Source organism: Thamnophis sirtalis, unplaced genomic scaffold (assembly GCF_051295495.1).
Source record: "Thamnophis sirtalis isolate CommonGarterSnake01/CBP01778 unplaced genomic scaffold, rThaSir2_p1.2 scaffold_1, whole genome shotgun sequence".
Lineage (NCBI taxonomy): Eukaryota > Metazoa > Chordata > Lepidosauria > Squamata > Natricidae > Thamnophis > Thamnophis sirtalis.
The window spans coordinates 42,497,155-42,509,838 of record NW_028261381.1 but is presented as its reverse complement, the minus strand read 5'-3'; the positions used below and the strand labels follow the sequence as shown (position 1 = coordinate 42,509,838).

The 12,684-nt window shown below is 37.4% G+C and overlaps 1 protein-coding gene across 1 annotated transcript in view; it reads left to right on the top strand.

Moving 5' to 3' along the window:
• The window catches only part of THSD7B (thrombospondin type 1 domain containing 7B), a 442,486-nt gene that overhangs the window by 397,208 nt on the left and 32,594 nt on the right, over positions 1-12,684 (top strand). Inside the window, exons 18-19 of the mRNA XM_087710996.1 lie at positions 424-539; positions 2,075-2,192. Coding sequence (XP_087567122.1) covers positions 424-539; positions 2,075-2,192 — 234 coding nt within the window. The remainder of the gene's footprint in view (positions 1-423; positions 540-2,074; positions 2,193-12,684) is intronic.

The window sequence follows — 12,684 nt, the reverse complement described above, 5'->3', positions numbered from 1 at the left end:
TTGGTTATCCTAGCTTGAAGAAGATGTTAATATTTTACAAGTGTTTTCTTTCAAGGGAAACATGATTTCTTTTGTCAAACAAAACTCAGTTGGAGATTATGACAAGTGTTGCTTCAAGGTAGTCGTGCTGCAGAATTTTTTTTTTTACAATTTTTGGCATCCAACGGAGCGGCATGCCACTTGATCACTATGAAGTGCTACATTTCATCATCATTGGACAGTTGTTAGCATACTCAGAGGGAATGTAATCTTTAAGGGCTACTGAAATAAAAACAGAATAATTTAAGGCTGGATGGCTTCTTTTCTTCTAAATAATATTATATTGGTTTCCAAATTGTAAAAAAAAATATAGCTTAATTTTTTTTTAAACAGTCCTTCTAGCATTAATAGGCAGAACCAATTGTAACCATAATGTCTCTTTAGACTGGAGCACATGCCAGCTAAATGAAAATTCAGCCTGTGGACAAGGGATTAGGAATCGCCTTCTAAGCTGTATTCGCAGTGATGGAAAAGCCGTGAACATGAATCACTGTGAGCAGGTGAGCTTCCATTTGGTTACTTAATGCAAATATTCCCTGGGCCCTTAAGTCACCTTGGACAGCCCATAAAATAATATCTGACTGACAACACTCAGCTTCGAAAGTGTTTTATCAAATCATTTTGGGTTATTTATTTTCCTAAATCCTAACATGTGGTCTCTTTGGAGATTCTCAGTTATCCAGGTCATGGTTGTCCCAAATGCACTTTTTCAAAGGGCAACTGGGGGTTCTAGGTTTTTTTCCCCTCTTGAAAATGTTTTACTTATCATCTAAGAAGCTTTTTCAGAACTTTTTCCTTGAAAATTGTTTCGCTTCTTCAGTTCTGAAGAAATATGTTGAATGAGAAGCAAAATGTTTTCAGGAAAAAAAAACCCAAGAAAGTCCATTTGTCTTTTTGAAAAATATCTTTGGGACAACCAAATGGTGCTGAATTCAATGAAGCCCAGAAATTTTCATATAGGAATTTAAAAGAAGGTAAATGAAAATACTTATAAACACACACTGATATACAACCTGACCCTCTCTTGCTCACTGATTTTGGAAACATTGCACCCAGGGGCTGGCTAGAACGCAGTGAATAAAGTGTATTCAGATGAGATAATGTCTTCATAGAGCAGCCTGATAAGCTATGAGATCTATTTTGCACTTTGTAGGTGTCTGCACTTAGGTCTCCACATAGGTTAGACATTTTTGTATTACCCTGATTGTTAAATGAGTAAAATTGCCACCATCTCATAGATTTTAGTCTTTCAGAAAAATGCATCAAAATAAATGTCACTAACCTTCTATAGTTCCATGTGGAACCCTCCATAGAGTCACTGACATTGGTTTGTCATTTGAAGTCAGTATACAGGATAAGGTAAGGTAGATCAGGAACTATTCCTACATTTTGATCAGTAGACATGAATTTTTAAGGTAAATAAAAATTGAAAGTAATCTGTTAAAAACAATTTTCTAAATTTTACCCAAATCATGGCTGATTTTTCCTTTTTAGCAGCATTTGTATAATTCTTCTCTCTGTTTTCTGTATTTCTAACCTGCTTCTTCCTGTTCTTCTTTTCTTTCCTTCTAACTATCATTTCAACATCTCCCTCCGATTGTTTCTCGACTGACGGCTTCATCTAGCATTTCATCCCATTGGCCCTCTCTCAGTCATTATTGTCCTTCTTTATCAATTATAATCCAAATGACCTTATGGGCATATACATTTTCTATACTGTAGCTCTTTCATCCAAGTCCAGCCAGTTCAGAAGACAGACAGACAAAACGGCAATGTATAAACTTGGGATTCCAAAGTGAAACATGCTAATGCACTTCAAGGAATATTACTTTGCCAAAGTCTATGGCAAAGCTATGAGCAAGCTGGACTTGGGGCAGTGAAAAAATATTGAAGAAACTATTATTGTTTTTAAATGTATTATCGCTGCCTACTCCAGAAGACAGGATCCAACTTTTGGTATTTTGTTAAAAGCCCTGCTTAATTGCACATCTGCCTAGCTGTCAGTGACAAGTGATCTGTTGTTTTTCCTTAACAGTTGAATATGGAAACACCCACCCAGATGACTGCCAACTGCATGGTAGAATGTGTAGTGAACTGTCTGGTTACGGAATGGTCTTCTTGGTCGGAATGTTCACAAACTTGTGGTCTTGCAGGTAATTGTGCCATTTGAATTACTATTTGCATTATTTTAAGTTTTGCCCTAACAGTTTGCAAATATATTGGGTTGGAACCCCCTAAAATTTCCAGAATTTAGTGGAATTTAGTGGTCTATAATCTAGACGTTGTCCACCTCTTTTGTCTCAATAGATGACAGCGCCAGCCAACTTTGCTTGGGCTGGGAAGCTAGATGAGGTCAGATCTCTGTATTATTTGGGTGAGAAATGGGTGGGAAATAGTAGGAAGCCAAACAAAAATATTCTAAAGGAGGTCTATGGAGATTTTTAATCATCCAGGCCATGTTTGTCCCAAAGGTGCTTTTCAAAAGGCAACTGTGTTTGTTTTGTTCTTTGTTTTTTACTTGAAAAAAAAAATAAACTGAAGAAGTTTTTTGGATGAGAAGCGAAATATTTTCAAGGAAAAAAACAAAGTAAGTCATGTTGCCTTTTAGAAATCACCTTTGGGACATGCTAAAAGAAGTCAGTGTTAAATAACTTACTGATAAGAGAAATATATACAAAAATCCATGCAAACACTGGATGACAGTGAAGAAATGCCAGGCAACCACTAACTTTCTGCTTTTGTTTTGTGACCATTTAGATTTGTGCATCCGAGATCTAGTAATCCTTCTCTTGCTAGTGTTTTTGAACAGAGTCTGGTTAGGCAAGGTTAAAATAGACATATATTGTACAATATGTCAATGTACATTATCCTGATTGTAGACACCACACAATACAACTGATCTTACAGAATGACATATTATGACTATGGTCATATAGTAGGTACAGTAGTCATGGTTTATTTAACCATAACTTATTAAATAAACAGCAATATCCTCTGTTTACACAGCTTAAAGGTAAAGGTTCCCTTCGCACATATGTGCTCCTGACTCTAGGGGGCGGTGCTCATCTCCATTTCAAAGCCGAAGAGTCAGTGCTGTCTGAAGACGTCTCCATGGTCATGTGGTTGGCATGACTCAATGGCGAAGGCACACGAAACGCTGTTACCTTCCCACCAAAGGTGGTTCCTATGTTTCTACTTGCATTTTTACATGCTTTCGAACTGCTAGGTTGACAGAAGCTGGGACAATTAACGGGTGCTCACTCACACGATAAGTTTGAAAACTACAACAACTGGATTCATTAACTTGCTAAGCTAAATGGAAGTTAGCGTTTGGTTTAGCATACCATATAAACCCAGTCAGTAATTAGGACAATGTTTACTAATTATTGTTAATTAAAATCTAGCTATGATTAATACTGCAAATATATGAGGTGTGCATTCACAGTAATAAAATGATACAAGTTTTTCAACACATTTTCAAAAATCTAATGATGAGTTAAATAATCAGTGTCAGTTATTGAAGCTGAAATGTTGGTGATGTGAACACTGGGATAAAAATTAGAGTATTTTTTAACTACAAAAAACTTAAAATTTATGCTAACTTCTAGGACTATGTAAGAGATGTTAAAATATTTGTAGAAAATATTTTCTGTTTCTTGGCAATTTAGGATGTGGCCTCTGAATCGACTAATAAAGTATGTGTTGTGGTCTTATGAATATATTGCCATTGCTGTGTAAAGTTATGCTTATTTGATGAGACTTGGTTGTGTGTATATTGCAAATATACTATTTCGCTACCTGACACTTTTGGAAGCAAACTTTCCTTTTGTAAGACAATAAGCCCTATTGAGCCACTATTTGAGAAAATAATGATCAAAAAGCTCATACATTTTTGTTCTGTCCCCACTACACATTAGTCTGTGTGCAGCTTGACATGCAGCTAAATCCATCTATCCTCCAATAACACAGACTGTGTGCATAGATCTGGATATTGAGAGAACAGGATATGTTGAAACTGGGGAAAATAAGAATATATACAATGAGAGCCAAATACAAGATAGGTAGTATCGAGTTACTGCTGAACATAACAATTAATAAGTACAAGTAAACTAAATCTCATCCACAATGTTTTGTGTGAGGATGTGGCTTTGTTCTTGGAGGAACATGTGCCACAGATTAAGATGGATTCTTCTTTGTGCTTCTGCTTCCTCCAAATACTAAAGAAAAATTGAGTCTGGCTTCCCAGCATGCACTTGTTTTGAGAGTGTGGGCTGATGGTTAAAGGGGTTGGGGCATCTTCAAAACAATATAATTTGCATTTATCCCTCCGGCCACTAGATGGGGCTAGAGAGCAACAACAGTATTTAAAGATTATATGCTGGGGCATGACAATTTTGGTGTTGTTCCAAACCTGAAATTCTAGGCAGATGTAAAAAAGTCTTATTTAATTGAATGGGACTTCCTTCTGAGTAGACATGTTAAGGAGTGATGTTACAGATCAATCTTCTTTTGGCAATTCTAAAATTAAACTGTTTTTCTGGAAATGTAACCACAAGGGGAAGAAGCTTCGTCTGTTCCAAATCTGTAATTATTAAATAAATAAATACAAAGAAAGTAAAAGCCAGAATTTCTGAATAATTTTCTGTAAAACAGATAAAGTATTCAAGAATATGTTATTAATGAATTAACTGATAAAATGCTTCTGTTCTTCTCTCAGAGATTAAAATTAGGAGGTTTTCCCTTTTTGTCTGTTCTACAGAAAGCACCTCTAGAATCTGCTTATTAGTTAGCCTCATTTGCATTTTCAAGGCACAGTGGAGTAGAGATAATTTTAATCTTCTTTTAACCTTCTGACACACTGTCAGCATGCTACTATTCAACTGCACTCATGGCCTTCCCACATCTTATCAACTTGTACCAACTTGGTTCAACTTTACTGGCAAGTGATGCAACTTTCAACATATTGCACCTCTGACAATACTTCTCTTGACAGCCAAACGTTTTTTGCAACACTGAATAAGGAGTAGATTTCATGTATTCCATCATTAAATGGAATAATGTGTCATTGACTCACAGTGAATATGTGAATGTGTGACTTTTCGTTATAGTACATGTCTTTTATCTAAAACCAGACATAATAGAAGATTATTTTTGCACTCAAAAACAATTAAAAATTTTCTGTTCTCACTTCAATTCATAACCTGCTACATTCATTGCTACAGTTTATTTATTTGTTTATTTGCTGTGTTGTGGTAATACATGCAAAACTCCTATTTTTTGTGACAGCTTCACTCAATGGTAAAGTTGGTTGAATAGTCTATTTTGTTCTTTTGTCTTTAGTCCAAGTCTGTACAATTGCTGTAAAATAAAATATTAGCTAGCAACTATAGTGTTAAGCACTGTCACTTTTTATTGGGTTTGTTTGAGCTCTATGTAGTCACTAATATTGCTGGATGGAGATAGATTTATATGAAAATCCAATTTAATGTCTCCCAAAGTCAGTACTAATAGAATTTGGAAGAAGTAATTCAGTATGTTGAATTTTCTACTTGATCTTATATACCCACAATCTAACATTTGTGAACTGTACACCTTCTAGTGCATTATAAAATAGGGTGTATTACTGTTAAAACAATATGGAATCAATATGAATGATCATTTTATCTCACATTCCACAGTATAAATGCACCTTACTAAAATCTTGTTTGCTAAAATCTTGTTACACCTTAAGATGAACTGAGAGAAAGATCTTGTGTACTAGGCTACCCAAAGAAAATTCTGTCTTATCAATGAAAGCATCAGGATGCATACAAATGTTTCCAGTGTTATCCAGTGTAACAAATCATAAAAAATTAAGCAGGATAACATCTATCTGCTTATTATTTAACTGATGGTTAATTTCAGAATAAATGTGTAAAGGAAAAAGAGAGAGTAAACTATGTGAGTGGCGAAAAAAAAGTTAGTGAAAAGGAAAGCAGACAATTCTCAGAAATTGGAGTTAGGAAGGTTTCATTCCCTAGAGCGTAAATCTCCAACCTTGACAACTTTAAGACTTGTAGACTTCAACTCCCAGATACCCAGCCAGCTGGCTGCTGGTTGGAGAATTCTGGAAGTTGAAATCCACAAATTGTAAAATTGGCCAGGTTGGAGACCCCTATTCTAAAGAACTGGAAGGAAGGACCATAATTCTCCCTCTGGTCATTGAAGATGAAGATGCTCCTGGAATCTAAAGGAATCAGGTTTATGCTAGACCAGGGGTCCCCAAATTTAGCAACTTCAAGACTTGTGAACTTCAGCTCCCCAAATTCCCCAACCAGTTGCCAAGTTTGGAGACCCCTGGTCTAGACAAAGAAAGACCTACAGAAGCAGGGCAGAGACAAAGAGCCTGGGACATTACAAACAACAGAACAGCTGAGTCATCTATTTGCCACTGACCGATTGTGTATTTAGAGGATTTAGATCAAGCAGGAAACTTTTGGAAAACCCTCTCAAACTTATCAAGTGAGGCACTAATGCCACTCTATAAAGCCCTAGTAAGACCACACCTAGAGTACTGCATCCAGTTTTGGTAACCATACTATAAAAAAGATGTTGAGACTCTAGAAAAAGTGCATAGAAGAGCAACCTAGAGCCGAGGTGGCGTAGTGGTTAAATGCAGCACTGCAGGCTACTTCAGCTGACTGCAGTTCTGCAGTTCGGCTGTTCAAATCTCACCGGCTCAGGGTTGACTCAGCCTTCCATCCTTCCGAGGTGGGTAAAATGAGGACCCGGATTGTTGGGGGCAATATGCTTACTCTGTAAACCGCTTAGAGAGGGCTGAAAGCCCTATGAAGCGGTATATAAGTTTAACTGCTATAACCAGGATAATTAGGGGACAGGAGACTAAAACATATGAAGAATGATTACAGGAACTGGCATGGCTAGTCTAGTGAAGAGAAGGACCAGGGGAGATATGATAGCAGTGTTCCAATATTTGAAAGGCTGCCACAGACAGGAGGGGGTCAAGCTATTTTCCAAAGCACCTGAAGGCCAGATAAGGAATAATGGATGGAAACTCACCAAGGAGAGATTCAACCTAGAAACAAAGAGGAACTTTCTGACAGTGAGAACAATCAATCAATGGAACAGCTTGCCTTTGAAAGTTGTGGGAGCTTCATCATTTCAGACTTTCAAGAAGAGATTGGACTGCCATTTGTCAGAAATGATATAGAGCCGTGATGGAGAACCCATGGCACACATGCCACAGGTGGCACGCAGAGCCATTTGTCAGGGCAAATGAGGGCGCATGCATGCGCTGGCCAGCTGACTTTGGCCTTCCTCTGAGACCGTTTTTCGCCCTCTAGAGGCTTCCCTGAATCCTCCAAAGCACGAAAAACTGGCCCTACGGGCAAATGGGAAGTTTGGGAACTGATTTCCGGTTTGCTCATAGGACCGTTTTTCGCCCTCCTGAGCCTTCAGGAAGCCACCTGAAGGCTCTGGAGGTTGAAAATCAGCCCTACGGACAAACCAGAAGTCACCATTCCCGAACTTCCTGGTTCCCCGTAGGTCTGTTTTTTGCTCTCTGAAGGCTTCAGGGAAGCTCCTGAGGCCTCTGGAGAATGTCTGGGGGGGGGGCTGGGGAGGCTGTTTACGCCCTCCCCAGGCTTCTAGAAAGCCTGTTTAGCCTGGGGAAGGTGAAAAAATGCTGCAAAAGCAGGGGGGATCTCTGATCGCATGCATGCACGCATGCTGGGGAGCATGCACACATAGCATTACGGCTGTGGCACGCCAGTGCATAACCCCCCTCTGCTCCCCCCTCTTTTGGCACGGCAGCCAAAAAAGATTTTCCATCACGGGTGTAGTCTCCTGCTTGAGCAGGAGTTGGACTAGATGACCTAAAAGGTCCCTTCCAACTCTGTTAATCTGTTATATGAGAAAAAAGGAGGAGAGCAGAATCTTGAAACAAGTATGAGGAAGCAGGAATGTAAACATGCATCTGATATTTAAAGTCACCTTGAGAAATTAAATATGCCTATACAAAAACAAACACTGGCAGCTTTCATTTTAAATTCATTGCCTAGAAATTACTAAATTGGGGTACATACAATAGAAATGAAAGTGGAAACAAATGTTTTTGTGGTAAATCATTTGTAAAAGAATAACCTGCCAATCCTTGAAGAGCCACTTTTCTCAACCAAAAGAGGGGAAAAGAGAGATGCTTATTTGCAATGGTTCATGTTGTTTATAACTCATTTGTCTAGAAAATGGAGATAAGGGAAACATATTAAACCACATTCCAAAGATGATGAGTCACCTCAGGCCAGTGTAAGAAAAGGCCACAAAGGAGATGGAGTAACCAGTGTCAGAACAAATGGCATCTATTTTGATTTTCCTTCAAACTTCATTAAGGGGGGGGGGAGGTTCATTAAAATGAATTCTTATACCTACCATTCACTTGGCCATCAGAAAAGGTCAACTTAGCTGGGAGAGTCTCTGCAACATTCCATTTTGTGTCAGGCAAAGAAGAGTTGTTGATTTTAAAAATTAAACATGCCTCATATGTCCCAGTTCTAAAAGCACGTCTGTTTTCATTAAAAAAGGAAAAATGAGATATAAGATGTAAAAGAATTATTATCTTTTATTGCTTATCGAAAGCATTATCCTGGAAAATGGTCTGTTAGAATGTGTAGAAAAGAAAGGTACCACAAAATTATGTAACCAAATAGTACTGGAGAATGAGAAACAGAGACGCAGATCCTCTTTGTGAAGTAGAAGCAATAACCAGAGGACTACTGTTGCAGCAATGTGTGAATCAGTCCAGATGTGCATGCCAGATAAAGGCTGAAGATATTAAGCCCATAAATGTGGAGATAAAGTTGATGAAGAAGCCATGAGAGCATAATTCTCTCTTCATAGTTACATCTGTGGGACAATCCAAGTACAGCACCAGGTGGAACATATACATGCTTACATTGATAGATGATTACACAAGACAGTGGTTTTTGCTTCTTGTTTACTGGAGAAATGAAAAGAATATGTGGCTTTGTTTAAACAATTTAAGCCTCGGTTTCTCTGTACAGCGAGCATATAGCAGGTAACTAGCACAGCAAACTGCAATGGCCTATATCTCAGAAGAGAATGGTGTGGTAGAGAAGAAAAAAATGTCCTTGATTGAAATGATAAGATGCATACCGAAAGATTCAGGATTGGCAAATAAATCTCAGTCTTTTGCTCTGGTTTTCCAGGACTGCATGCTCATATAAATGCAACTACATCACTATGAATTTATAGCTGTAGCCAAAGGAGATGAACACATTGTGAATACTCTTCCTCAGGAGTTTATTCTTGGTAGAAGATCCTTTTCTATGGAGATACCTGATATAAATATTAGGGCAGACAGGAGGAGAGATTTATGCCTGTTGATCATCAATGGAAGAGTCACACTCTTGATACCAGTGGAAACAAATGTATTCTTGTTTACATTCCGTTCAATGGATAATTAATGTTTAAAATTTCTTTCAAAGCAAAATCCTAAAATTTAGAACCTATCCTCCTCAGGGCTATACAAACCCCCATATCATTAAAACACTGTGGAGGGTTGTTGTTTTTTTAAATAGAATCATGCAGCTGCCTCAATTATTTGATGTGAAGAGAGGTGTTTTATGTACACCCCCTATCCCAAAGCATTATAAATCACCACTCTTTTATCCTTAAACTTATTTAGTAACAAGGTGGCCACATGGCGTGTGTGAGTCATTTGTTATTGATTTATCATCTCTCCAACAATTTTAGGCCAGCTGGCTTCCCACCCAAGGGAAGGTATTTCAGGGCAATTTCACCTATGGGACTCTTCCATGGCAGTGTTACTGTCAGCACTAAGTAGGATTTTTTCCCCTTGAAAAATGGTTGCAGAAGTTCTCCATCATCTGCAGAAACTGGGAGAATTTGTTCCTTTTTTTTTCTCCCCTCCAAAATTGAACAATCATTTTTACAGGCCGTCGATGCTCAGCTTTGTCTCAAATAATCACAGGTTTTCAAACAGAGATTCAGCCATAGATGATTTTTGATGGTGTCATCAAGAAACTGATTCCCAATTCCCAATTGTTCTGTTTATGCAAGAGTACCCAGGACAGAACTGGCATTTGTCACTATTACTATGTTTTGATGGTTGGTAATAATTCTTTGTGTGAAACATTCTGTAGTCCACAGAAATGCAGCTGGCCTTCCTTTTGTACTGGCCTTTTTCAAGGTCCCTACTTTAGTTGAGTTGATGACCTTCTTCCATGGCTGAATGTGAAGTTCCCAGAAGACTGGGAAATAATTGTTAAGAGGCAAATACCGTGGCAGCTGTCGTTAGAAAACCGTACTGCTCTTTCAGAAGTGAGCATTTGCAGTGACATTTTCCCAAGTTCCCTTTTGCCAAAAAGGAATATGCAAATCACATGGTGGATAATAACAAATGGCTTTATTAGTTTCAAGTTGTTTTTCAGGATTTTGCATTAATGACTAGAAGTTAAAAGGCTATTCTGACTATAAAGTGCCGGGGTCGCTTATCAATGACCAAGGGAAATTCAGAGGCTCTTGAAAAAAGTGTAAACCTTAGTAGAAGTAAAATAATTAGGTTGGCTGCAGTCCCATGCACAATAGCTTGCATAAATTCCTCTGAGGCCTAGTAAGTTTAAACAACCATGTTATCCTAGGATTGTAGCTGTTATTAGGAATAAATCATGTCCCATAGAACACAGCCTTTGTTTTATGCTGAAGCAGCCCTTTCAGTGAGGGTTTTTTTTCCCTGGGAATTTACTGACTAAAGGAAAGGTGCAAAGATTCTAATAAAAGCAGGACAGGCATTGAAATACAGTACTGTGGGCATTTTAATGTACACTACCATAATACATTATAGTATAAATCCTAATTATTATTACAAATTATTATCTATGTTAATCTTTGTTTTCTGTATTGATGACAAATATGTTTCATTCGCCAAATCTTGTCAGCTCATCTTTGCTAATTAGAAGCATCTAAAAGAAATGCTTCATTGTTTCCTTAATTAAACTCATTTTTAAGTGCCATCTTTTTTAAGCCAAGGCTTAATAGCATTTATGACAAATCAGTAGATAGCACTACTTTCATATTTCTCCATGGCAAGTTAATCAATAAGAATAAGGTAGAACAAAATGAATAATTATCCAAAGAGAAATCCTTATTATTAAGCTAATTTCTTTTTTCCATAATTAACCTTCGGAGAAATAATGATTTGAAAAGTAGATAAATAAAGATATTGCATGGTTTTGTATAGGAGGTTGGGAAGTACCCATGCTGATGGTTTTGGTAATTAAGCATTTATTTTTTCCCTCAATATTCTTGTATATATGTTTGTTTGTTTGCTTGTTTATTTATTTCCAACTGCATAATCTGTCCTGAGAACTCTGAACAGCAACAAAAATGTAAACTAAAAATAAAAGCATAACACCAAAGATAGATTCCCCCACTTAAATTATTTGGGGCAATGTATCTTTACCTTGACAATGTTAAGATGAGGGGATTTCAACTCCCAGACTTTCCTAGCCAGCTTGCTAGAGCCACTAAGTTAGGAGACAAATACAGTTGGCTAACTTGCTGGTTAGCAAGACAAGCACTGCTCATCCCTCTGGAGAAGCAAGTTCTTCAAAGTAGTGATTGCTACAAAGCAGGGCTCTGTGACCCACACCCCAAAATCACCATGAGGACTAGTGACCTTCAACAGTCCTTCTCTGGATGCCTGGAAGCAGACTCAGTTTGAGCATTTTATTACATGATATATCCTGGTATTTAATTCACAGACTTAGTAAAAAAAACAAAAAACCTCAAATACTAATGTAGTGTTGCTTATTCCAAAATATTGTAATTACTAGCTACAGTTAGTGCTGTTTTCCAACAACAATGGTTATGTGTTTCAATTGTTTTTCTTCTTCTAACCATATGAAATGTGAAGATTGTTTGACCAAATTATAGTTATCAGAGCTGAAAAATTACAAGCCAGGTAATGACTATTACTGTCCAAAATCACTTTTAGCATTTCCATTAAGAACCTATTAATTTTCAGCAAAATATCCTGAACTCGGTAAATAGGAGCAGAAATTAGGTTACTATTTTTGGAATAACACTATTATGCACCATTTGTTAAAGTACCAGCAGATTCAATTAAAAGGAATCATCGCCATCATCTACTGCCCTGACACAGGACAGCCTCAGTCAGGAAGAAATGTTTCATCTAATACTATTCTCATTACGTAGAAGCCAGCTTGTTCCTGAAAGTGGAAAAGCTTCCTGACTGATAGCATGAAGCTTAAGATAGTGTTCATTAGGAAAGCTTTCTTTCTTTATCAAGTTGAGCAAATAACATTGGCTCTTATTAGCTGAAGCAGTATAGAGATCTTCACATATGTATATATGTATGTGTATACATATATACATATGTGAAGATCTCTATACTGCTTCAGCTAATACACATACACATAGACACACATACATATACATACCTATTGTACATACCAGACACATTCGGTACAATAATCATATATTGGAAGTTAATGAGTGTATTAGGTAGTTATTTATTTTTCTATTTATTTAATTTATTAAATTTTATACCACCCATCTCCCCTACGAGGTGACTCTGGGAGGCTT